Source organism: Pelophylax lessonae, assembly GCF_965119305.1.
Source record: "Pelophylax lessonae genome assembly, chromosome: 1".
Classification (NCBI taxonomy): domain Eukaryota; kingdom Metazoa; phylum Chordata; class Amphibia; order Anura; family Ranidae; genus Pelophylax; species Pelophylax lessonae.
In genome coordinates, this window is record NC_138768.1 from 232,456,953 (window position 1) to 232,483,336 (window position 26,384).

Sequence of the window (26,384 nt, forward strand, 5' to 3'; positions counted from 1 at the left end):
CTGGACCACCAAATCTGAGCCAGAGGTAGGAGAGAGTCCTGAATTTGGTGGCTTAGATTTCCGGCGCTCTGGCAGGTCAAGATCCTTCCTACCCTTGTATTTGACAGTGGTCACTGTGGATGCAAGCCTGTCTGGGTGGGGAGACATCCTCTGCAGAAATTCTGCTCGGGGTCTGGACTGTGGAAGAATCCAGATTACCGCTCTATGTCCTGAGTTGCGTGCAATCGGGCTGTGCCTGGAATAATGGATGGATCGTCTACAAGGCTGTCAAGTGTGCATACAATCAGACAATGCCACGGACGTGGCTTATGTCATTAACTAGGGGGGCACAAGAAGTGTCCTGGCGGCTCTGGAGGTAGCTGGCATTCTCAGGTGGGCAGAATGTTTTGTTCCAGCCCTTCCTGCTTTTCTCTTTTCTGGACTGGAACATTGGACAGGAGAGATACCTCAGTCGGCAGGCATTAGACCAGGGGGGAATGGTCTCTTCGTCCGGAAGGGTTTTTTCAGTTCTGGATCTGTTGGTGTCTTGGCTCAGCAGTAAGGTACATAGGTTCGTGGCTCGGTCACAGGATCCTCTGGCGGATGCCATAGATGTGCTGGTGGCCCCGTGGGACCAGTATCGTCTGATTTACGCCTTCTCTTCTCTCAAGCTGCTGCCAAGACTTCTGCAGGCTCGAGGCAGAAGGGTTTCCGGTCATTAGTGGCCCTTGACTGGCCCCGCTGGGCCTGGTACGCCGACCTGGTGCTGCTGGTTGCTGACGTTTACTTGGAGGCTTCCTCTCAGGGAGAATCTGCTGTCCTAAGGGCCAAACTTCCAGCCTGTTTTACAGTTGCTGTCTTTAAAGGCTTGGGTGTTGAAAGCTAGGTGCTGAAGGATAGGGGATTGTCTGCCTAAATCAGTGATTCCTATGCCGTTTAAAAGCCAGGAAATCTACTTCTTGGGAAGATCTACCATCCTACATGAAAGACGTACATTGTGTGGCGTTAATCCCTTTGGGTTCTTTCCCGCTCTTTTTTTCGGTGGCTCGGATCTTGACCTTCCCTCAACGGGGGGTTGACCAGAAGTTGGCCTTGAGTACTATCAAGGGCCAGGTGTCTGCCTTGGGGGAAAAAAAAAAAAAAAATACGCCAACGACCCTTGACTACATCTCTGGGGCGTACCAGGGAGTTTGGCACTTGGTCCTTCCAGTGTGTTTTTCTTTGCCGCCTTGGGACCTCAATTTTGGTATTTTCGGTTCTCCAGACCTCCTTTTGAGAAACTTTGGGCATTTCTCCTGCTTACGCTGTCCCAGACGGTGGCCCTTTTGGTGGCTATCATCTCTGCATGCAGGGTTTCGGACCCAACGGCAATATCCTGTCGTCCACCTTATCTGGTGTGATTTTTTTTTTTTTTTTATAGGGATAAGGTGGGGCTTCGCTCCTGTCCGTCATAGCTTCCTAAGGCTTGTCTCTGTTTTTCATTTGAATATAGACTTTGCATTGCCTTCCCTGTGTCCTAGGCCTAAACATCCAAAGGAAATTGCTTTGCATGCCTTGGATGTGGTCTGGGCAATTGGGATGTACCTGGCAGTTACGGAGTCCCGATTTCGGTAAGTCAGACTCCTTGTGCTCACGGATGGCCTCCTCTGGGACCATTTTTACATTGCTCAGAGACACGGGGGTTCAGGCCTATTCCACCAGGGGTCAGGTTCCTCCTTTCCCTGTCCAGACGCACTCCACTAGGGTGCTTAGTGCCTCTTGGGCCTTCCGTCATCAGGCTTCAGTGACGCAGGTTTGCAAGGTGGCCACCTGGTTGTCGGTTTACTCTTTTTTACAAAGTTTTATAAAGTGGATGTGTTGGCATCTATGGATGCTTCCTCTGGCCACAAGGGTTTGCAGGCTGCTGTTTGAGCGCCTGATCCTCTTTGAGGGTGTATTTTTTTTTTTTTTTTTTTTTTCCATGTGGGCTCCGGTTGTTTGGTTGAGCCCCTGTTGCCTGGTTGGCTAATGTTTAGCCTTGCACATTTTTTGCCGTTTCCCACCCCTCATGTCTGACACTGCTTTGGGACGTCCAATGTTGTGTTTTTTTTTTTTTTTTTTTCTCAGAGCAGCGCTGATTCTCCCTTTTCTCAGTTCCCCCACAAGCACTCTGGGCTACCGGTCTCTCCCCCTGTTGGGTGGACAGTCATGCGTGCTAGTTTCTGAGCCCCACTCTGTGTCCATGGAATAGTCCTGCCCCCTGCTCTCTCCTCATTGCCTGCCAATGGTTCCCGCTGCAGTGTCTGAGCCAATAAAGAAGGGGAGAGCAGCTGCTTTTGTGCACATCGCTGGATCAAGTTTGGGCTCAGGTAAGTATTGGGGGGGGGGGGGGTTAAGGGGGGCTGAGGGAAGAGGTGCATGAAGGTTTAAAAAAAAAAAAAACAGCCTTTAGAACTGCTTTAAAATCCCTGTCAGGTTTATCTTTCATATGGGAAAACTTTTTATTTCAGATTTTAATGAAAGGTCTTGTATAAGGGTCTAGTCACACCAGAAACTGCATGTTATATGCACATTTGCATGCAGTTGCTATGCATTAACCATTCGTGTTTGTCCAGTGAGGTCACTTTCGCCTTTGTCTTTGCACTTTAATCTGCATTGCGGTGCATTTACGCATATTTGCATGGGTTTCTGCACGTTTTTTTGTTTTCAGTGTGGAAAAATGCAGCTTGCATGAAGGTCCCCCGGAAGTTTGGCCTCCTTCCTCCGCCGCTGGGTCATTCACAAAGCGATTCGTGCATATGCAGTACGGAACCGGCTTTGAAACCGCAAGGCTTCACTGCCGTGTTCTCTCACAAGGAATGGCTCTGGCAGCTCCCGAGAGCCGATTAAAATTGGCTTGAGTGCCGACATTGCGGAATCCCTGGGCAGGTAAGCGTCATAAGTCAGCAGCTACAGTATTTGTAGTTGCTGACTTTTATTTCTTTGGGGGGGGGGGGGGGGTTTGGGCTCCTCCTTTTTAAGGTTGTGGGTTTTTTTCCTAAATGCCTTCTCTGCATTAAGGTTGAAAAAACACTTGTGTAGCCCACCCCTCAATACTTGCCTGAACCCAGTCAAGGGCTGTGACTGTCTGAGAGCAGTGGTGCTGTTCTTTCTTCCTCCTCACTGGACTGAGCCATTGGCTTCTGCTGCTGTCAATCAAATCCACTGACTGGAATGGAGGCGGGGCTGAGCCACACAGTCTGTCAGCAGCCTGCAAATGTGCCACCATAGGAAGTGGCTTCCTATGGTGGCACAAGAATAGGAGCTGCCAGAAGTGCTAGCTGGGGGACCCCAGAAGAGGATAGGGGCTGCTATGTGTAAAACGATTACAAAGAGCAGGTGTGTGTGTGTGTGTGTGTGTGTGTGTGTTTTTGTTACAAAAAAACAAAAAAAAAGCTTTACAATCGCTTTAAGCTACACTGTAGATTAGACTTTTTAACACTGTGCTGTGAAAGAAAAAAAAAAAAGTGACTATTACACTTGCAAATCCTCTAATTTTTTTTTTTTTTTTCTAATTTCATTTTCCACCAGTCTGTACCAATTGGTGCTTTAAGTGGAAACAAAGAGAGTGAAGCATCAGTTTCTGTAAAACAAGAAGCAGTGTCTTTAACAACCCCAGCATTGCTGAATGTCCGGGTAAGGTTCATTTCTAATTTTCTGCTTTACTTTGTCCTAAAACAAAGTACATTTTTTAACAAGGTTTTTGATAAGAGTAGGTAATGGTTTAAAGCCAGCCCTCTAGAGAATGGTTTTAAAGCCAGTCCTCTGTAGCCCCACAAACTTTTATCACTTATGTTTTCACTATTGTTGCAGTTGGCTTTTTGCAAAATAGTACGATTAAATACTTTAAATAGAAAATGGAAAGTGCTCTTATAAAATCTCAACAGTGGAAGATGATTTTCTATTGTATCTATTTTTTCCTTTTTTAAATTTTATTTTCTCTATCATCCATTGACAGAAGCAGCCTCATCTCGGAGCTGAATGGGTTATGCTGCCACCTGCAGGAGTAGTCTAGGCAGTACGTTGGTACAAAACTTTTAACATATACACGCCCACGGGGCTGTCCCTCTAGGCATAACCCCCACTGCCACAGCCCAACATATCAGTTTTTCTGAATAGCGAAGGAGTTAGGACCTAGGTTTCCTGCTGGGACTCCAGACTGTTAGTTCTTTAACAGAATATTTTCTTTTTATTTCTCTTTACTCGCTAGCTAGTGTTCAGGGAACAATTTTTCTGTTGATCTACAAGCGGCAATGCTGGCTGGGGCTTCGCATTGGATAACCTAGATCCTTATGGTCCACCCAGTCTGGCCTATGAGCGTGAGCAGGTTATAATCCTGACCTAGGCCTAGCCACGACGGTGCCCCTTTTCCGGATGGGGACGAGCCTGCGAGCTGATGGCTCGCAGGACACAACGACCTGGAACGCAGCGTACCCCTCAGCTGGCAGCACCCCCACTTTGGGTGTGAGGCAGTCTGCCCGGAGCAGAGCCCACCCACCGCCTGGACCATGGTATGTTTGGTAAATGTGCCCTCCTTGCCCCTGCCTGCCTTGGGGGGGGGGGGGGTGGATGTGGGCCCTCTCCTGGGAATAATGGTATTTGTGCCTCCCAAAAGATCCCCCTGGCTGGTCTGTGTGTCCTAACCTCCCCCCTTCCCTGTCCCTGCGGTGGCTGTTTGTCTGGAGGGCCTGGTGCCCTGGGGGGGTGACATGGTACCTTGGGCTTGCTGGTTCCTGAGGCCTTCATATGTCGGTCCCTAGCCACATCGTTTGCTGTGGGCGCCGCCATCTTAAGTGTATGGGGCAGACATTTTCCCTGTAGCTTCCTATTGATATGTATGGGCATCCATCCTTGTGTAGCCCTTGTGCTATGCTGAGCAGTGTGACCTTCCTCAGGTGACATTTCTTACTGTCCAGTTGTGTCCTGCTACTGGCCGAGGTCGCTTCCTGTCTTTCTCTCCATGCTGCTGGAAGAATCAGGATGACGGTTTGTCTGAGATGGTACAGTACTTGGGGTCCCTGCGGGCATATTCGTGCACTTTCTGCTGTCTGTTTTTAGTTTTAAGGGGTTCCCTGCAGACCGCTGCAATCGGCAATCTTAAGGTGACCGTACTCAGTTTTTTGCAAATTGCAATATGGAGTCCCAAATTGTGCAATCACCCTCAGACCCACTCTGTGCGACTCCCAGACAGTCCAGATCGCAGTCGCTGGCCGCGATTTACAAAAGCGTGTCCCCTGTTATAGGAAAATCTGAAAGTGGGTTGCCAACATCCCAAAAGAACTGTAACAGAACAGGATAGGGTTCCCTCTAGGGGTGGGACTTGGCGACAATCACATTTCTAAAAAGAGTAAAATTAAATCATTTATTTAGATAGCAGCAAAGTAAAATGGATCAAAGAAGATCTAGTATTATATAGGGATGTAACGATATTGCCGGTATCGCGGTGGTTAACGTGTCCCGATATCGTCGTGGTTGGGTGCACGGTTGCAGGCGGCAGATGATCAGGGGCGGCCGCTAGAAGAAAAAAAAAATAATTGCCACACACAGACAGTAAATGTTGTGGCTGGCAGCCGCGGCTGGGACTCATCTCGGAGTATTCAAATTGACTGGTCTGGCCGCCGTCTCTGTGTCTCGTCGGCTCCTGTCTGTCACGGTCACTCACCTCTATGCTGCAGTGCTTACTGGCCGAGGCGAGCGGCTGCCAGTTGGTTTGGAGCAGTGTGGGTGGGCAGGCTTGTGGAGTGGAGGCGGAGCCAGCGCACAAGAGCGGCGGACTCGGCGGAGCAGCTTCCAGGCAGGCACCACGGCAAGAGCAAGACACCGGACCGCCAGTGAGTGTAATAATGTGTAAAGAAATTAAATGAAAAAAAAAAAAACACTGACGCCACTCAAGGGTGTACTTTACTGGATTTACACAGAAAGAGGATAGTAACAGAGTAAGCACATTGAGATAAGACAGTGCTAAGAGAACAGGGAGCATGAGCAATCTGATAGAGGTATCATAGGTGCTAGTGGGGACAAGAGCATGAGGCCCAAAATGTGGTGTCTTAGAGAGAAGGTAGAAGGGCGGGAGCGTGAGGGGAGTGTTTTAAATGCAGGGGTGTAAGGGTTTGAAAGTGGAATGAAAATGGGGTGCCTGCCTGGATTGCTTTTGGGCAAATATTAAGTGTAAGCTAAGCAGTGCATTCCTGCCTCGCTTAATGCATTTGCACCAGTATAAAAGGAAAGGTATGGAATAAATAATTTAGCCAATAGCAAAAAGAAAATGTTCAAAAGCTTAATAATAAAATAGTGTCAAAGGATAATGCCTATAGACCATAATACTGTGGTCAAGAATGGGGTGTAGCCAGCCACCTGGGGTTGAAGCAGAAACAAAGTAATAAGAGGGTATTGTGCTATGGCAGGTAGGAAATACTGGGGTGAGCAGCAAATGGGAAAGACGTGCATAGGGAGGAGGCAATCATGTCTTTACCACAGTGCCACTAACGTAATACTGATGGAATTCAAGTAGTGTTTTTGTGGTCATTCAAAACAGGAGGATTTTCAACATAGGTCATAGAGTTGGTTTTAGGGGGAAAGCAAAGCATATCATATTTTTACTTAGTGACTGAGTAAATATATTTCAAAGTGATTTTTTTATGTGGCTTTTCCACAATATCGCAATAAATATCGTACCGTGAGGTCAATATCGAGATTGTATCGTACTGTGAGATTTTGATATTGTTACATCCCTAGTATTATAGATACATTCTAACATATACTGAAATGCGGTGTGTGGGGGTAGAACCATATGTGAAATGTAGGTAATACATATACTGTAGGGTATATGATGAGATGGATGAGGAAATCTTCCGACGCGTTTCAGGCAGATAAGCCTTTCTTTAGGGGTCTGAAGATGGAGAACATTGATTTCCTAAACAATGCAGTAAATAATATCATGATAGCTGCTGGATTATAACCTGTATAGGTAACATTCCATATTAGGATATCAAAAAAAAAAAACATAAAGAGTGCATACCAAATGAATATCCAAGTGCAACAAGAGTTGCAGCAGGTAAAATCAAGAAGGCTGATAGTCTGCTGTGGAAGGTGTTGTCAGTGGGCCAAGGTGGTGTCCTCCCCCCAGGGGGCTTCAGCTAGGATGCCAAAAGTGTAGGCCACAGTGGCGTCTATGGTGGCATATGTAAAGGTGTTAAAGGAAGTGTGTAAAATGATGTTAGTATATTATGCGGCCATCATTCTTGCTCAGAATAGATGGAGTATGAGGTCATGTACCTTTTTTATAGGGTATGCCAAATGGTTACCGGGGGTTGTTGGAAAAAGGGCTCCAAGGTAGATTTTCTGCGTTTCCAAAAGAGGGGTAGTTTCTGAAACACCTATATCTGTGTCCGTATCAAAATGTGATGTTATCATGTGTGGGCAGGTTAAAACTGCATTGTGGAGTACCTTTATATTGTTGTAGGTAGGTCAATAATTCAAGAAGTATTTATCCAGAAAGGGCAGTGGGAGAGGTCAAACGTCCCCCTAGGGTGATTAGGGATGGGACGGCATCAATGCCGGTCCTGGGAAAAGAAGGTATAGGCGGTGTATTACCAGATATATGCAGATATATACTCTATGGGTAGGGTACTGGTGTGTTTCAAATGAGAAAAAGATACATGGGTGGGGGAGGCAGGAGGTGTCCAAATATTGGCCCTTTTGCTGGATCTGGGATATAGAGAGGTAAAATAAAAATGTGGTGATGTCGGAAGAGTGCCAAGGGGTAGTAGGTAGTGGGGAAATACCTGGATGTAGGTGACAGGAAGTGCAGGTCTGCAGTTCAGGTGCTGAATCTAAACTGAAAAGCAAGGGGTGACAAGCATGTCAGGGTATGTTCTGGTGCCTAGTCAGCATAGTCCCTGGGTGTCTAATATATAATAGAATACCTGTGTGGTAGTTTAACCGATGTCCAGATGCAGGTATGGCCCGTAACAGCAGCGAATGGAGAAGCTGTGTCCGCTGCTGTTTAAATATAGAGTGAGGACGCTGGCACCTGTGCAGAGCGAAACGAGTCCCGCGATTGTGCAGAATGTGGCCAATGGGCTGCGATTTCAGCAGCTCTGAAAGCCTGGCGACTAAAGTTGATTTAGTCATGAAAAAAGGTTAATAGCTGAAAACGGCCGCTGCCTTCTCCTTCTTTGGAGGTGTTCTCTGATTCAGAGGCTGTTGGGGGTTGCCCTGGACACCCCCCTACCTGAGCAGTCGCAGTCAGCTGGTGAAGAGGACCTGTCTTCAGCTGCAGTGTGGGAACGCGCATTAGTGGAAACCCTGATTATTTCAGTATGGAATACTTTTAAAATTGGCTGAGCCCACGCTGGCAGGGACGTGGGTGACTTTTGGCTCTCAGAAGTCTCTAAAAGCGGACAAGGTTTTCCCTTGTTCCGACACTTTTCACGATATTGTGAATGACGAATGGCAGCGCGTTAAGCACTTGTTAGTGTGCCAAAATGCTTTAAACACAGGTACCCTTTTGCTGAAAAGGTCTTCATCCGTTGGACGGTGCTGCCTAAGGTGGACCATCCTGTTTCCAGATTAAAAAATCTACCCTTGTGCCTGTGGAGGATTCCCCGGTTTTTATGGACCCAGTGGACTGGTGGGTTAGTCTCACAGACGGTGATGGAATGGATTTGGGCTTTGTGGGGAGTCTTTGGACCCAAAGTCTGTTACTCCAGAAACAGCTGGAACTGTTGGACCAGGTGATACAGGCTCTGGTGTTCCTGTGTGATGCGGCTTTGGATGCGGCTCCCCTGTTGGTCAGGGTTTTGGCTGCGGACATTGTTTTAAGACGCATGGTTTGGTTGAAGAGCTGGTCGGCTGACCAAGCTTCTGAGTAAGCCCTGGCTGATCTCCCCTTTCTGGGAGAACATTTTTTTTGGTGACTCATTGGATGAGTTGATCAAGGGCCTGACTGGTGGGAAGAGTATTCTTCTTCCTCAATCCTCCAAGGGTAAGACACCCCATACTAAGCGGGGTCCCTCCTTTTCTGCTCATAAACGTTTTTTTTCGTGCCTCCAGGGCGCAAGAAAAAGGTAAGCTGTTCAGAACTTCAGGAGGAACTAAGAAGCCTTGGGGCAAGCCCCCAAGGCCAGTCAGTCTGGCACTGCAGACAAGTCCTCTTTAGCATGAAGGGGCGCCCTCGCCCGTCTCAGGGGTGGGGGGACGTCTGCGCTTCTTTCAGGAACCCTGGACTTCTTTCATTCAGGACGATTGGGTTCGCAAACTGATTTGCTCCGGGTACAAGATTGAATTTTGGTTCCGGCCAGGGGACAGGTTCTTTCAGTCGAATCTTCACCTGTCCCTTGAGCGTTTGAAGGATCTGCAGGAGGCTGTGTGAGATCTCCTGGCTCAAGGGGTGATTGTGCCGGTTCCTCTGCAGGAATATGCGCTAAAGGTTTCTATTCAAACCTGTTCACGGTGCCCATACAGAAGGGCAAGGTGCGTTCTATCCTGGACCTCAAGGCTCTGAACCGCTTTGTGTGGGTGCAGAAGTTTCGAAGAGTCTGTCCGGTCAGTGGTGGCATCTTGGAATCGGGATTTTCTGGCTTCCATCTATCTCAACGATGCGTATCTCCACGTCCCCATATTCTAGAAACACCAGCAATTTATCCGCTTTGCGGCGGCAGAGGAGCACTTTTAATTTGTGGCATTACCCTTTGGTCTCGCCTCTGCTCCCAGAGTTTTTACCAAGGTCCTAGCCCCTCTGCTGGCCTTGTTACGTTGACGGGGTATCTCCTTTTGTGGAATATCTGGACAGTCTCCTGTTGTGAGCAGTCTCCCATTCGGATCTGCTGGACAACGTCTCCATCACCATTCGGACCCTTCAGGACTTCGGGTGGATGATCGATTTTCACAAGTATGCCCTGACACCGTTCGTGCGGGTCACTTATCTGGGCCTGATCCTCGACTCTGCTCTGAGGGTCTTCGATACCTTGAACAAGCTTCAGAAGTTGCAAAGGGCTGTCCAGTTGCTGATGGAGACTGATCAGTCCTCATTGCTGGTTTGCATGAGGGCCCTGGGTCTCATGGTCTCGACCTTCAAAGTGGTCCCATTTGCTCAGTCTCACACGAGACAGTTGCAGAAAGATTCTGGCAAAATGGAACAGAGATCCTCGGTCTTTGGACCTGAAGATTCGGTTGAGCCATCTCACGAAGTCTGCTCTTGATGGCTCCAGTCACCTGTCCTGTGCCAAGGCAAGTCCTTCTTGCCGGTGTTTTTGACAGTGGTCAACACGGACGTCAGGCTGGGGTGGAGTGCTGGGGAAGCTCTGTGCCCAGAGAACTTAGACGACTGAAGAGCCTACCTTGCCGATCAATATTCTGGAACTGAGAGCGATCAAGCTTTGCCTCTTTCACTGGACGAGTTGGCTACGCAGCTCTCCAGTTCGGGTTCAGTAGGACAATGCCAGGGCTGTGGCTTACATCAATCACCAAGGGGATACCAGGAGTACTCTGGCAGCCAAGGAGGTGACCGAGATTCTGGTGTGGGCAGAACACAATGTTCCGGCTTTCTCCGCAGTCCACATCCCGGAAGTGGAGAATTGGCAGGCGGATTACCTGAGCCATCAGGTGTTGGATCAAGGGGAATGGTCCCTTCATCCCGAGGTGGTTCGTCTCCTGTGTGCCTGGTGGGGGACTCTGGAGGTGGATCTGTTTGTGACCAGGTCTTGGGATCCTCTGGCCGACGCCACAGATGCTCTGTTGGCTCTTTGGAGTCGGTATCGCCTGATCTATGCCTTTCATCCGTTCGTTCTCCTGCCAAGCTTTCTTTGCTGGGTAGTAATGGAAGGCATTCCGGTAATTTTGGTGGCACCAGACTGGCCTCGGTGGGCCTGGTACGCAGAACTGGTTAAAATGGTCGTGGATCCATCCTGCTTTACGCTCGCTGGCTTTAATGGCTTGGCTGTTGAAAGCAAGGTGTTGAGGGATAGGTCTCTCTGATTTGGTGATTCCTACCCTTTTTGAAGGCCAGGAAGTCGACATCTAGGAAGATTTATTGTATGTGGAAATAATACATTTCGTGGTGTGAATTGCTGCAGCTGCACCCTCACTTGTTCTCATATAGCTAGGGTTTTGGCCTTTTTACAAAAAGGGGTTGAGCAGCGCCTGGCGTTGGGCATTATCGGGCAGACGGTTGTTTAGGGTTATTCAATCAAGGGTCAGGTTCCTCCTTTCCTTCTGAAGGCACATTCTACTAGAGCGCCAAATGCTTCTTGGGCTTTTCGCCATCAGGCCTCTGTTGTACAAGTTTGTAAGGCAGTGACTTGGTCGTCTGTGCACACCTTTACCAAATTTTACAAGGTGGATTTGTTGGCATCCTCGCATGCCTCTTTAGGCCGCAAGGTTTTGCAGGCTGCTGTTTCATGAGAGAATGTTTTTTTGTTCTCTTATGGGTCTTTTACCTGGGTGAGCTCCTGTTCGCTTGAGCTCCATGTTGCCCGGTTGGCTAGGTTTAGCCTCTTGGAGTTGACGTTCAATTTCTGGTTGCTTTTTTTTTTTCCCACCCCTAATGCCTATACTGCTTTGGGACATCCCACTCAGCTCATGGAGATGACGCTGCGTCTGTCGATGGACGATGGAGAAAATAAAATTTTTTGTAAGACCCTTTCTCTGATGTCCCATCGACAGATGCAGAACCCACCCCTCTGTATGGGGATGGTTCTTTTGTCTTTTCTGCTTGCAACTAAACTGATGTGCTGGGCTTTGGCAGTGGGGGTTATGCCTGGAGGGACAGCCCTGTAGGTGTGTATATGTTAAAAAGGTACTGCCTAGACTACTCCTGCAGGTGGCAGCATAACCCACTCAACTCATGGAGGTGAGGCAGCGTCTGTTGATGGATATCGGAGCAAGGCAGCGTCTGTTGATGGATATCGGAGCAAAAGATTTTACAGTAAGATCTTACAAAAAATAATAATTTTTTTTATTGATTATTTAAGCGCACAGCAGGTTATTTAGGTGCCCATATGTATTAGATGGCAGTCTCTTGATTAAACTGTTTTCAGCTAGATCAGGTAACAATCTCATGTCTATGAAACTTTGCCATCTGATTCTCTGCAGAACATTTTATGCTTTTCTTAGACCTAAATAGCCCAGTTACCCCTCTGTGATATGTCTGTCTGTGTGTGTTCCATGTGCTCCAAGAAATCTACCTGACTGTTTTTTGGCTAACACTGTGCATGTACAGTATATCCACATGGATGTGTTGTGGTATATTGAAGGGCTTGGTATGTTTACTGGGCTAAAGTGTATTGGAGACATCTTAGAAATGTGCTACTGGTGCTACCAACATGATTTTAATGTGCACATGTAAGCATGCATCTAACCAAACACAAACGGTCACCTCATGTGACATACGTGTTTAGATAAGTCCAGTGGAAACATAACTAATGCTAAACCTGCTCTGTGCCAAATTCGAATACTATTCCATCTAACCCTGTAGGGCTGAACGATAGTCGATGTGAACATCGATATCGTGCTGTGGGCGATAGTCACATCGCCGAACATACGGTATGGAAGGCAGAGCAGTTGGGACTCGGTGGTAGGACACAGCCTGACATTCGTACCACATGTAGTCTGCCCTGCAGCTAGATCTCCTGATTGAGCGGTGAGCAGCGGCACAGCGTACCAATCACGCGTGCCTGCACACCTGATTGGTTCGCTGTGCTGCTACTCACGAGGTGATTGGTTCACTATGCTGTGGGGTGGAAGTGTATTGTGGGGAGTGATTCCGATGCGAAGGAGCGTTACCCCCACTTCCCGCGTTTCCATTTGCCCCCAGCCAGAGAGATCCCCTCCCTGCCTCCAGGAGAACCGACTTCACACCCCGATCACGAGGGACAAACAGAAGAGGCGGAGGGAGCTCACGTTGGCCGAGGCCGCCAAGATGGTAGCAAATACAGGGGGGGAGGGGGGGCGACTGTACCATGTACACCGGGAAGAGGGGGGGCGAAGAGGTCTATATAGCGATATGGGAGGGGGTGCAATACAATGCGGGGGGAGGATATGAGATGTGAGGGGGGTCCATAGCAAAAAATATCGCAATATATATCGTTGGGGAAAAAATATCGCAATGGGATTTTTTTTTTTTTTTTTTCCAATATCGTGCAGCCCCATACCCTGTAAAGCAAAAATCACTGTACTTAACTTTTCTGCGTCCAGTCCGGTCCCATGCTGAGCTGTCAGGGTGGAGGTGGGTACAGGAGAGGCACTCGACTACCGAAGCCTTCTAGTAAGTTTATGGGTGACGGCACTTCCTTTTCATTTCACAGCCCTTGTTTGGTCCTCTCCTCCACAGAGCTTTCTTCACTGAAGACCAGGTGCAGAAGAGAGAAGTACAGCGTTTTTCCTTTACAGAGTTGGCATAGTCTTAATGTGGCGAAGAGGAGGTTTTGCGTTTAGATTTTGACTGGATTTATTTTTTAAAGAAATGCTGAACTACTTAAATTCCTGGGGGAAGTCTAATCAAATGCATGTCTGACCATTTTGTGTTTGGCCCTCACCGCGAAAAACCGTTACCGAAGGGTTATTTTGTTTGGCAAGATTTTGGGAAACCTGCTTGTGGTAAAGTGATTGTAAAGGAAACAACATTTTTATTTAATAAAATAACATGTTATACTTACCTGCTCTGTGCAGTAGTTTTGCACAGAGCAGCCCCTAACCTCCTCTTCTCAGGTCCCCTGCTTGTGCTCTGGGCACACCCCTCTTGCTGAGTGCCGACATAGCAAGCCACTTGTTGGGGCACTCATAAATGCTAGCTTCCGAGATGGCTTTCTGCATCCATCAGACAATGCTCAGCCCTGCCCTGCCTCTCTGGGTGTGATTGATCACAGCGGGAGATGATGGCTGCTGCATCTCCGCAATCAGAAGGGAGAGACCCGGGAGAGCCTCAGGTCTCGTGCACATCGCTTGATCGAGATTGGACTTGGGTAAGTATTGGGGCTGAGAGGGATCTGCACACTGATGATTTTTTACCTTCATGCCTAGACTGCACTAAATCGTATATAAAAGTCCACAGTAAATGTGATCCAAATGTGTTTCTCACATAAGTCCAGCAAATGTAAGATAATCCAGGTAAGTGTCACCGCCATCCGCCACATTAAAGAGTGATCCTGTATGTGAACACCGCCACCAATAAGTGAAAAACTCCCTTGCTGGATCTTATGCACCTCTCATAACAAGATCACAAGCGCTTATGGCTCCAAACCTAGCCAGGGCCTCTCAAACCATCAACAAGGGTCCTCCAACGTGACTCATCATTCACACTTCTCAGCTCAGTGTCATGAATGTTTACCCAAAATACAAAGGCTCCACATAATAATATATTGCACTTACAGTATAGAAGTTTAAAAACATCCAAAATTGTCTGCTTAGGCCAGCACACAAACAATAACCCATCCTTCTGGGACTCGTGGGAATCAGTGATTTCAGCGCATCGCTCCGCTTTTCGTTTTTTGTCATACCTTGATGTTGTCCAGGGCCACGGGCCTGCCCCCCTTGTCGAGTGCCCCCATAGCAAGCCTCTTGTTGTGGGGGGCACTAATGCATGCTAACTTCCGAGTAAGCTCTTTGCGTTCATAACACAGAGCATGGCTCAGTCCTCCCCCCCCCCCCCCCACCTCACTGGTTGTGATAGCAGCGGGAGCCAATGGCTCCTGCTGCTGCATCTCAGCCATTCAGGAGGGAGAGCCTCAGGTCCTGTGCACATTGTTGGATCGAGATTGGGCTTAGGTAAGTATTGGGGGGACCGAGAGGGATCTGCACACTGATGGTTTTTTACCTTTTTTATGCATAGATTGCATGCAGGTAAAAAACCTTCAGCCTTTACCACCATTTTAACCACATTTGTGAGCCCCCATTGTTTGCGTTATTCCCTTGATGCAGGATTTATGCATTTGAATGCTGCTACACTAACACTGTAATCAACCTTTAGCTACTTCAGCTGTAGGTAGGACAGTGTTTTTGATGATCCCTTTTAATTTCTCATATTGTCTTCATAACCTGGAAGCCCGAAACAGGCCTAGTTATATTGTATAATGGTACAAAGATTAATTGTGTAGATGTTATTTATTGCAACCAATCAGATTTTGTTTTGCAGGCAATAAATTAAAGAAATATGAATTTCATTTGAGAGCTGTTTTCGCTGCAATATATGCACTGCTGTTTGAAAAAGCCGTAGTCCATATTGGGGACTATTACGATAGGGAAAGATCTTTGTACTTAACAGTGCATGAAATACCAAAGTTGTTGTTCCCTTTTTTCCACTTTTTTTATGTTTGAAAATAATTAAGGCTATTTTAATTTTGTCAGGTTGTTTTGTAACATTATACACTTTAAAGGGAATCATTTAAAAACAAAAAAAATAATTTCTTTCAGCCTCCATCAACAACAACATTTGTTCTCAATCAAATAAACCAGTTGCCAACGCTTGGCAACACAATAGTGATGGCAAAGACACCTCCTGTTACTACCACCCGACAGACTATTACAGTAACAAAAATCCTTCAAACAAGTGCTACAACAAGGCCATCCACAGCTGCCCCTGTAGTGCAGGCCACTGTGACGACTGCACCAACAAAAGAACAAATTCAGTTGAAGGATCTACTAAAAAATAGCAGTCTAAATAAATTAATGAAACTGAAACCACCTGCAAACATTGCACAGCCAGTTGCAACAGCAGCAAGTAAGTATCCCCTACTTTTACTTCTAACTTTGTTTGAATTTCTTGTATGTTAATAAGTTAAGATCTGGTCATACAGGATGCAGAGGTTCTGGGCTCCCCTATCACACCGAATTCCACACTCTGTAAAGGTGATTTGGTGGTTGTTTAGCCACTCGGATCAATTTCAAAGGAAAACTCAACTCTGGCTGCAAATTTTGATACTAGGATCCTGGTGTGATACCATGACCCTGGTATAACCACTAACCTCTAAGGAGCTTTGAGTACGGCCTAAGGACGTGAGATGGGAGTAAACTTCCATGTGTGATTTTTACCAATCTGTAACCCTATAATAAGGCTTACTTTAGGTACTGTAAATATGACCATTTAGGAGAGATTTACTTTTAGATGCATTGATTTAAGTTTCCAAAATGTTACATTCCTGGAATACCAGGATTGCTAACTGTCATATTTGCTTGTGCTCTCAACCAAACTGTCAAACCATCTAATGGCTGGTGTCCTAACTGATCAAATGTGCAGCATGTTGGTAGTTGCATATCAAACAGAAGCAGCTTCCTTAACTGTAATGGATAGGAGGGTTTAATTCTTCTTTAGGGCAGTCAGTGGATCAGCCTCTACAAATTCAGCAGTGCCTAAAAATAGAGAGCAACCGAGCATGTGCAGAGCAGGGTGAAACCATGTATTACTGGATTTTAAACAGTAAAGACACTTTCAATGTTTTACATAGCTATACCTGCGAAAGGGGCCAGTCTGAAAGTGATCTAGCAGGATTTAATTTTCTGACTAAAGTTCCGCTTTAAGGTATTCCTAAAGGCAAAACTTCACAGAACATTATTGCACTGCAGGAATTGAATGAGTGATGGAGCAGTTGAATGACTTAAAAGATGAGTTCCACCCAAATGTGGAACTTCCGCTCATTTGCTTCCCACCGAACCCTTTCGGGGGGTGGGGTACTTGTCGCAAGTCTTCACTGCCGGGTTCCTTGACCGGCAATAGCGGCGGGAGCACCCGACAGCCGATGGAAACATCGGCTGCGGTGCTGACATCGCTGGACTTCAGGACAGGTAAAAAGCCAGAAGGTGATAGAGTGGTCCAACATTGCTCGGTAGCAGAAGATGCAGGAAGATAGCTGCTCAGGAAAGTATATGTGGCTGTTGGGTGGCACTGCAAGGAGGATTTATCCTGCAGGTAAAAGAATACACACCACCAGGCATAACATGTATGGAGCTCTATCGAAAAAAAGGTTAATTTGAGGTATAATATTTCCGTGTCCTAGTTTTTAGGAAGAGTGGGTTAAATCTGCCACCAGCTTTATACTACTAGAGAAATGATTGATCACGCTGCTGTATCGCATACAACACATGAAGTGTGCTATCCCATGCGATATCACTTGATTCAGATATTCAAACAACTTGACTTTTGTGCAAAGTGGGGGCATTGAAACACTCTGCAGGTAGCAGGCACTTTTAAAGTAACTGTCATTTCAGACCTGTCTGTTTTTTAAAGTGAATTTATTATTTTTCCTATTAACGCGGACCCGAACCCTCCTATCCTATAACGCTCTTTGCCTATGTTTGATCTGCAGTCTTCATGATGCTGCACATGTGATTAGTTGTCACTTGCCATTTGACGACTTGACATTTCATTCGAGACCATAAATGGCTGTGACAGTTATTTGTGGCATGCCCTGAATGTAACACTTGGGAAACCGTTTAATTGAATTTCCATTGGCACAAGTGGCAGAATTTCTTAATGGGCTACCCTTTCCACCCACTGATACTTACCTTCTCTGTGTCCACCTGAACCGGCTGAGCTCCTGAGTTTAATCCCAGTGTAGTCCCGGTGTTGGAGCTTACACAGGGCTTGTAATCCTCCAAAATAGTTTTTGGTCTTTGGAAGACTGGAGAAGATACCAATAAGTACCAGGAATTTTTGTGGATCTGAAAGAATGCATGTTTTTTTTTTTTTTTTTTTTTTTTTTTTTTTGCAAGGCGAGGGATAGTGGCAAGAATGTTTAAAGAACTTGTCACTTTGCCCTGAATAGGTATATTTAAAGTGTCCTGCTAATACCAGTCTGTGTCATTTACAATAGGTAGGAGTAATTCTTTGAGGGGTCCACAGAGTAAACCTCACTGTTCCTGCGCCTGGCACAGATGGCTACCAGCTTCTGCAGCACTGCGTATGGCAGCAGAGAGTCCTGACATTAAATAATTGTTTCTGTGCACTCTGCATACACACAGGATTGCCATCTATACCCTGTTAAATGATTTTAAAGTAAGTTAACTGCAAAATAAGTCAGTGCATCTAATGCAAAACTGTTCAGCCCAAGTATACTGCATAACACATTTAATGCATCTAGGCGTAAGAATATGGGAGTCAGGAGTGATAGGCCTCTTGTTGCTTTATTGGTGACTAAAATTTAAGGGCCAAGTCCACCTTTTAAAAATTTAAATACATGTACTTTTGCTTGGGGAACATTTTTTTTTTTTTTTTTTCTAATGAGTGTCTGCAAAGCATTGCACCCAGGCTCCTGCAGATTCTTTCCCGAGCTCCCTGTCTGTACTGCTGTATGGGCTTTCAGTTAGAGCTGGAGGTAGTGTCAATGAATTATGAATGTAGTGTTTACTGCACTTATATTCCATTTAGAACTACAAATCTGCCATGGTTAGGGGTTTGCTAGGCGTTATGCTACATGTTACAGCCTAAATATGGGTGTAACCTTTTGCAAAAGGTGGGGGTTTGCCTTTAACCACTTTACCGCTGAATACCGTAGTACTACTGCGGCAAAGTGGCTCGTTATCGTCTGACGACGTAGACCTACGTCGTCAGACTCCTCCCCCTGTAGGCGGCGCGCGAGCGGGACAGCGGGAGTCGGGCCAGGGGAGGAGCAGCGGCGATCGCCGCTGCTCTGCCCCGATCGTCGGGGAATCCAGTTTGGAGATCCGCCCACCTGTGTAAACAGAGCGGGCGGATCTCCTAAGTGACAGGGACTGACAGATCGGAGTGTTCAGCATAGCTGGACATCCGATCTGTCCCTGGCTCACTCAGTCACCTCCCCCCCCACACGTTAGTAAGCACCAGGCATACATTAACCCCTCCCTCTCCAATAAAATTAACCCCTTCCCTGCCAGTGTCATTTTTACAGTAACTGTATATATGTATGTGTATGTATGTGTATGTATATGTGTGTGTGTGTGTATGTATGTATATATATATATATATATATATATATATATATATATATATATATATATATATATATATATATATATATATATATAGCACTAATTACTGCAGGAATGTCACTGGTACCCTCAAAAATGTCAGTCAAGGGTCCGATCTGTCTGCCGCAGTGTTGCAGTCCCGCAAAAAAAATCGCAGATCGCCGCCATTACTCGTTAAAAAAAAAAACACCAAAAATGACAGAAATCTTTCCCATAGTTAGTAAACGCAATAACTTTTGCGCAAACCAGTCAAAATACGCTTATTGCGATTTTTTTTTTTTTTTTTACCAAACATGGGTAGCAGAAAACAAATTGGCCAAAATTTTAAAAAAATTGGTTTTCACATCTTTTTTGGGGGGAATTTCATATAAAAAAAATGTTAAATATTGTTATTTTTTCAAAATAAACGCTCTTTTTTTGTTTATAGCGCAAAAAGTAAAAATCGCACAGGTGATCAAATACCCCCAAAAGAAAGCTCTGTTTGTGGGGAAAAAAGACGTAAATTTCGTTTGGGTACGGCGTTGCATGACCGCACAATTGTCGCCGAATCGCAAAAAGTGGCCCAGACGTAAGACCGCAAAATGCTCTAGTGGTAAAGTGGTTAAAGCAGAGCTCCACCCAAAAGGGCAAGCTCTGCTTGTTTGCTTCCTCCCTCCTTCTGGTGCCATATTTAGCACCTTTCGGGGGAAGGGCGCAACGGGTACCTGTTTTTTGGGTATCTGTTTTTGACCGGTACCCATCCCTACTTCTGGGTGATCTCACTACGGCGAGGTCCCCTGGAAGTTCAGCCCCTCTCCTCCTTCCTCCACCATCAGGCCATTCACAAAGTGCTTTGTGCATTCGCAGTAGAGAGCTGGCTGTGAAAGCCGCAAGGCTTCACTTAATCTTTCCCTTCTAAGGAATGATGGCTGCAGCACCCGAGAGCCAATTAAAAAATCAGCTTGGGTGCTGATGTTGCAGGATCCCTGTACAGCTAAGTGTCCTAATATTAAAAGTCGGTAGCTGCTGACTTTTAATTTTTTTTTTTTTTTTTTTGTGGGGTGCTGGAGATCCTCTTAAGTACTGGATCATGTAAAGATTTTGAATTCTCTGAAAGGGTGGCACTGAACAGTTTTTTAAATGACGTCAATGGGGGGCAGTAGATCTTGTAGTGCTATCCTCATCTGTAGTATGCATCAGGATTTTTGTTTTTGTTTGTGCAATAGTAAAATGTATGTATTGTGTGGTTTTCATAACTTATACTATGAGTGTCTGCTTGCTGGAACCACATTGTTTTTGCAGAATTGAAAAATACATTGTTTGTTGCAGAAATTGTAATATTTTCTCCAAAGGTGGTAAGTGCCACCAAACCAGGTAATTAATTTCTTATTTTGGGTGTAGGCTTTGTGTGTATTTTATTTATTCATTTTTTTTTTTTGCACAACCTCAAGATGGGTGTTCACGTGGATTTTCTTGGTGAACATTGGCTTTCTCTGTAGTGTTGTCATCTCTTCCCTTCTCCCATCTCTCCCCTTCCTTCCAATATTCTTTTAGATGGTTAGACCTGGAAGCAGATCACTGGCTGACTGCTTTGAGAAACTGTCCCACATGCCTTTTTAATCTGCTCTTTCTCTTCAATTGTTACGTTTAAATCTATGCATGGAAGGGGTTGATGTAAACAACTAAAACACATATTTTCTGGAAAATTAAAATATTAGCTTACTGATTCTGGAAAACTTCACACATTTATTCACTTCGTTTACATTATTTATTTTTATTTATTTTTTTTACCTCGACTTCTTTTCTATTTCAATTTATCACACTGTGTTACAGCTGATCTTCTCAATGGTGCAAAAAAAGATATTACTAGTAAGGAAGTGACAAGAATTTGGATCAATGACGACATTAAGATGAGAAGTTTTTCACCAACTAATGTAAGTTAAGTGACACAAACCTGTTATTCATTTAACATTTTTTAAACATTTTGTAAACCTGTTTGTGTTTTTTTTTTTTTTTTTTTTCAATTTAATTTAACACTTTTCATTGTAAGAATGTTGTAATTTATTAGTGGTGTCAAATCAATGCTCGTTCTTAACAGCAATGCTGAGAAAATTTGAAGGAGTAGGATGAAAAATTATTCTTGAAAGAATTTCTAACCGTATATGTAGTTTTCGTTTGGTAAAGTCCATTCATTCCGAAATTGATTAAAGCAAACCCAATCTTGAACTACTTTCAAATGACCTTCAAATGTTCTAGAATTTTCATTTGCAATTCCACTAGTGTATACCCAGCTTAAATGTACAGTTTTTCTTAGCTACATCTCCCTTGTCTAGTTTTCTAATTTTGTATGCATTTGATTTTTTCATTTTGCATCAAGTAATTTTTCTTTAAAATATAGTCTCTATTCCGTTTTCATCCAGCATATATAGTTATTTTTTAATCAAATGTTTTATTAACAAAGGCACAGATAGCAGAGTTTGTTGAAACAACAATTCCAAAATCGTCATTTAGGTTCCGTAATCCTAATCGGAAAAAATTCTGCATAACATTCAGCATATATAGTTTAATACATTCTTAACCAAATCTTTGGTAGTACTTCTAAGTTTTTTGTAAATTTTTTTTTTATATTTTTTTTTTTTTTTTTTACTTTTTGCAGAAAGTTAAAGAGGAGGATGAACCAGAGGAAGAAGATGAAGAAGAAATGGGACATGCAGAGACCTATGCAGAATACATGCCAATAAAACGTATGTTATTCCTAGTTAGTAAATCTTTATATTGCCTAAATATTTTGTCACTTTTCTTTGAACACAATAGTCTCTCTAGAGCGAATAGAATTTCTACCTCTAACTGGTGTTTGCATTTCTCTTATCTGATGGGTCTTGTTCGCACCCTGCCTTGGCTTTTATAGTAAAGCCTAAAAGACTTTCAGAAAAAACTGAAAATCTGAACATATTCCGTGTGTACTGCTGTCTGTTCAACAGAAGCTGGTCTAATGACAATCTAATGCTGAACGGTCATGCTAGAAAACCAGCATTCGATCAGCGCTTGCCGTCATTAGGTGCAGCGCTGATCTGTGTATTCTGATGGGGATGTGTTTGGGGGGGGGGGGGGTGGAGTATTCCTGCATTCAAATCTCTTGTTGATGTGGGTATCTGAGTTTTTTTTAACAAAACAAAAGCTACGTGTATACTCCACTTTAGTGGTTTTAGTTTAGTAGTTGCCTAAAGAGGGAAATCACAGGACAGATGTTGTGTTTGCATGCATATTTTATTCAGTCTGTAAGACCACTCCAACCATCACCTAAATAACCCTTGAACACAATATGAAAACGGTTTTACATACCGACAGTTTCTTTAAATCGCCTTGAATTGCACACCTTTTTGAATAGAAAGGCAGGCAGCTATGTGTCTACTTCATTCACACTGAATGAATCCTCAAATTGCTGGGTTCTTGTGCTACATGGAAGCCAGTGAGGCTGCAACTAGAAAAAGGGGGGTTGTTCTGCCTTTGTAGATAATGTGTAGAAATGTATATTGAATCTGTGCAGGCAGAAAACGGTTTAAAATGCAAGACCTAAGCCTAGCTTAAAAGGTAAGTTCACCTTTAAAAAATGCACATTTTTTTTGCCTGTAAAAAAAAAAAAAAGTATGTTTTTATTAGGAACCTGTAAAATCGTTGAAGCAGGACTCTTGCAGTCTGCTCGTAGGGTGTATGAGCAGGCAGTTACCCTAGGTTCACATCTCTGGGCTGCGTTCGATGTGTTTTTCTGTAACGTTTGTAGACCAGCTTTTTTGCATGCAGTTTTCATGCTTTTTTTTTTCTCTTTAACCAACTGTGACTAGCTGGTTGTTAGGGAGCGGGTCAATGTGTCCTTAACAACCGATGAGTCATCAGCTGTAAACTGAGTTCTCCTCTGACAGATGACTTAAAAAATAAAAATAAATTGCTGGCATTAAAAAAATTGGAAAAAAAAGGGATCCCCACGCCAAAATTAAAAAGGACAAGACGCACCCCCCACCCTAAAGCACCTTTTCCCCATGTTCATGGGGGCAAGGGCCTCTTCCCCATAACCCTGGCTGGTGGTTGTGGGGGTCTGTGGGCAGGGGGCTTTTTGGAATCCCAGATGTGTAAGTGTGTACTTTTTGTCTTATTAAAAAAAACAAAAACCTAATGCTTGACTTGTTTTCTGGTGAACTGGTAAGATTTGCTTTAAAGAAAAGTTATTTGAGAAAAATGGAGAATGTGGTTGCTGGCCAACTTTTGAAAATCCTAATTGCTTGCCAGTCATGGCCCGGTTTTGCTTAAGTCCATCTGGCTTAACCAATAAAAAACTAAAGAAAACCCAACCATACAATCCCATATACACAATCCTTTACCCACATATCCACAGTTAATCCAGAGGAAGGCGAAAAAACCCCAGCAAAGCATGATCCAATTTGCTACAGCAGGGAAAAAAAATTCCTTCCTGATCCCCCGAGAGGCAATTGGATATTCTGTGGATCAACTTTACCTATAAATATTAGTACCCATTTATTATGTACACCCAGGAAAGAACCCAGGCCTCTTTTAAAGCAATCTAGTGAGCTAGCCAGAACCACCTCTGAAGGGAGTCTATTCCACATTTTCACAGCTCTTACGGTGAAGAAACCTTTCTGTATTTGGAGACAAAATCTGTTTTCCTCTTGACGTAAATAGTGCCCCCTTGTCTGTGTTGACCTTAAAGTGAATAACTCAACACCAACTATATGGACCCCTTATGTATTTATACATGTTGATCATATCCCCCCCTTAATCTCCTCTTCAGAGAATAAATTCAGTTCTTCTAATCTTTTCACAAAGCTGACTTCCTCCATGCCTCTTAACAGTTTGTTTCCCCTTCTCTGCACTTTCTCCAGTTCCCAGATATCCTTTTTAAGGCAGAGTTCTGGGCAGAATTTTTTTTTTTTTTACCTAAATATACCCCCGGGGACAGTCGGGGCTAGTGCATTTTAGCAACGATAGCCTGTGAACTGTCCCGTGTTTCAATTACCTGTAAGCAGAAATACTTACCTTGAAAATGTCTTGTCCAGCGCTGCGCTCTCAGGTGTGGACAGCTGAAGCCGGAGCGTCCCTCTTCTTCAGTGAGGTCTGAGTCCCAGAATGCCCTGCTCGTCACTTCCAGGGCAGGCGCGTCATGCCCAGAAGCTGTTCAGCAGGGAATGACGCGTTTGCATCGGAAGTGACGAGTGACTCCGGTGCAGGCGCATTGACTCCTGGGATCGATGACGCTCATCTCCCAGGAGTCAATGCAAAGGAGGAAGTGACATCGGGGGCCGCGGCCGCAGAAGACGGAAATGGAAGGAAGGGAGGTTAATTTTCTGAAAAAAATAAGGTAAGTGAAGCAAAAAAAACTATCCAATTATTTTTCAGGTTATTTTATGCTAACAGAAAATGCAAAGTTGAAAAATGGGCAGGAACTCCGCTTTAAGAACTGGTGCCCAAAACTGAACTGCATATTCCAGAAGAGGTCTTACTAATTTGTACAGGGGAAAAATTATCTCTCTCTCTCTCTCTCTGGAGTCCATGCCTCTGTTAATACAAGAAAGGACTTTGCTTGCTTTTGAAACCGCAGCCTGGCATTGCATGCTATTTTTAAACTTGGGATCTACCAGAACACCCAGATCCTTCTGTTATGGATTCCCCCAATTCTACTTCCCCCTAGTATGTATAATACATGCATATTGTTAGCCCCCAAGTGCATAAATTTACATTTATAACATTAAACCTAATTTGCCACATAATTGCCCAATGAAACAGTGCATTGAGGTCCGCTTGTAAGTTGAAGACATCCTGTAAAGAAGTTCAGTGCAAAGTAACTGCAGGCATGGAAACCACTTGACTAGTACAACATTAAGCAAATAGCATTTTCAGGTGGTCTGTAGTGACAGCTTCTTTATTTCAGTCATGATGGGTCTTTTTTAATGTGCTTGGGGCCACCTATGGTTCTTGTTTTGAGCCTTGCCGTGTGTAAAACCCTTGTTCCATGTACACTTCCTGCATCGCGTTTAAAACGCACTGGGTATGCGATCTGCTACTTCTGTTCGTGTATTGCTAAAAATACCCCAAGCGCAGATGGCAAATGTAGTGCTTTGGCCTGCACATGATCGCATGGTACCCTGCAATCTAGTTGCAGTGTGCTTTTTAAAGTAGTGCATTGGTTCCTTTTGGTGCATTTTCAAAGAGAAGTATGGGTTTTGTTTAAGACTGAACTCTGAGCAATCAAACCTCTCTTTCAGTGCTCCGTAAGCTGATGATTACAGTCTATGGAGCTCTTCTCTGCCTCCTCCCCGCTGCTTTTCCTGGAGCGCTGGGCTGTGGAGGGGGCAGGAGCTGCTGTCTCAGGCTCTCAGCGCCTCACTGAGAGGTTGAGCCAGCTGTGGATCCTGATCATATGGTCGCGTTCTTTCCTCAGCCTGGATTGGCTCTGACAAATAACAGGAGTTCAGAATGAATTGCACTCCTGTGATCCACAGGAGAAGTACAGCCAACTGAGCTCTGGCTGTACTTCTCCTTTCAGTCCTTTCAAATGAATGGAATGAAAATCACACAAAACTGACCGTCCCATGTGAGAACCGGTCCTTAAAGCTGAACTAAATCCATCAATTTAAAGGCCAAATCCAGGCAAAATTCTTTCTTGCAGCGGGCCTGTACCTGCGCTGCAAGGGGTAATTGCTAGTTTTTGTCTGGTATTTGGGAACAGAGATAGCCCTGCTCTGGACGTGAGGACATCAGGAATAGTACACCACTGGATCACACTGCTGGCGAAAGAGGATTGGGGGGAGTATAGGCTTTCTACTCTTCCCTGGACAAAACAAGCATTTAACCATTGGAGTGCGGGCACAGCCCCACTGCTAGGGGAAAACCTTCTTTTTTTTTTTTTTCTTTTCTTTTTCCTTCAAAGTTGAATAACTGTTTTCAGAACAGTTCAAACTCAAAGTGCCTTAAATTTAACGGTTACTGGTGTGCTTATGTTGACTCTCAACCAAACTGTAAAGCTGTCAGATGTCTGGTGTCATAGCTTATCACGTGCAGTGCCATGGCAACTGAAGATCAAACTGAGGGCTAAGACAGCAGATTTCTTTCCTATCAAGAATAGGAAGGTTTAGTTCTGCTTTTAAGTGCTTTTACCTCATAGAGGTGGGTAATAACTCATATTGGGCCACCTCCATCAGACCATCCTCCGAAGTTTTATTACCTTTTATACCACCTCCCCCCTCCATTTAGATTGTAATGCCTTTGAGCAGGGCCCTCCTATTTCTGTATTTAAATGTTTTGTAATTGTACGGTCTCCCTTTATACTGTAAAGCGCTGTGCACACTGTTAGCACTGTATAAATCCTGCATAATATAATATTGTCGGTTCATAGTTATTTGTAGTGTAAGCTCTTTGACCAATAACTTGGAGAACTGTTTTTTTTGTTTTTTTTTTCTTCC

At 44.7% G+C, this 26,384-nt stretch overlaps 1 protein-coding gene across 1 annotated transcript in view; it reads left to right on the top strand.

Moving 5' to 3' along the window:
* Positions 1-26,384, top strand: part of SBNO1 (strawberry notch homolog 1) — a 189,397-nt gene that overhangs the window by 20,188 nt on the left and 142,825 nt on the right. The window contains exons 3-6 of the mRNA XM_082243098.1: positions 3,529-3,633; positions 15,406-15,712; positions 20,746-20,846; positions 21,569-21,656. Of these exons, the coding sequence (XP_082099224.1) occupies positions 3,529-3,633; positions 15,406-15,712; positions 20,746-20,846; positions 21,569-21,656 (601 nt within the window). The remainder of the gene's footprint in view (positions 1-3,528; positions 3,634-15,405; positions 15,713-20,745; positions 20,847-21,568; positions 21,657-26,384) is intronic.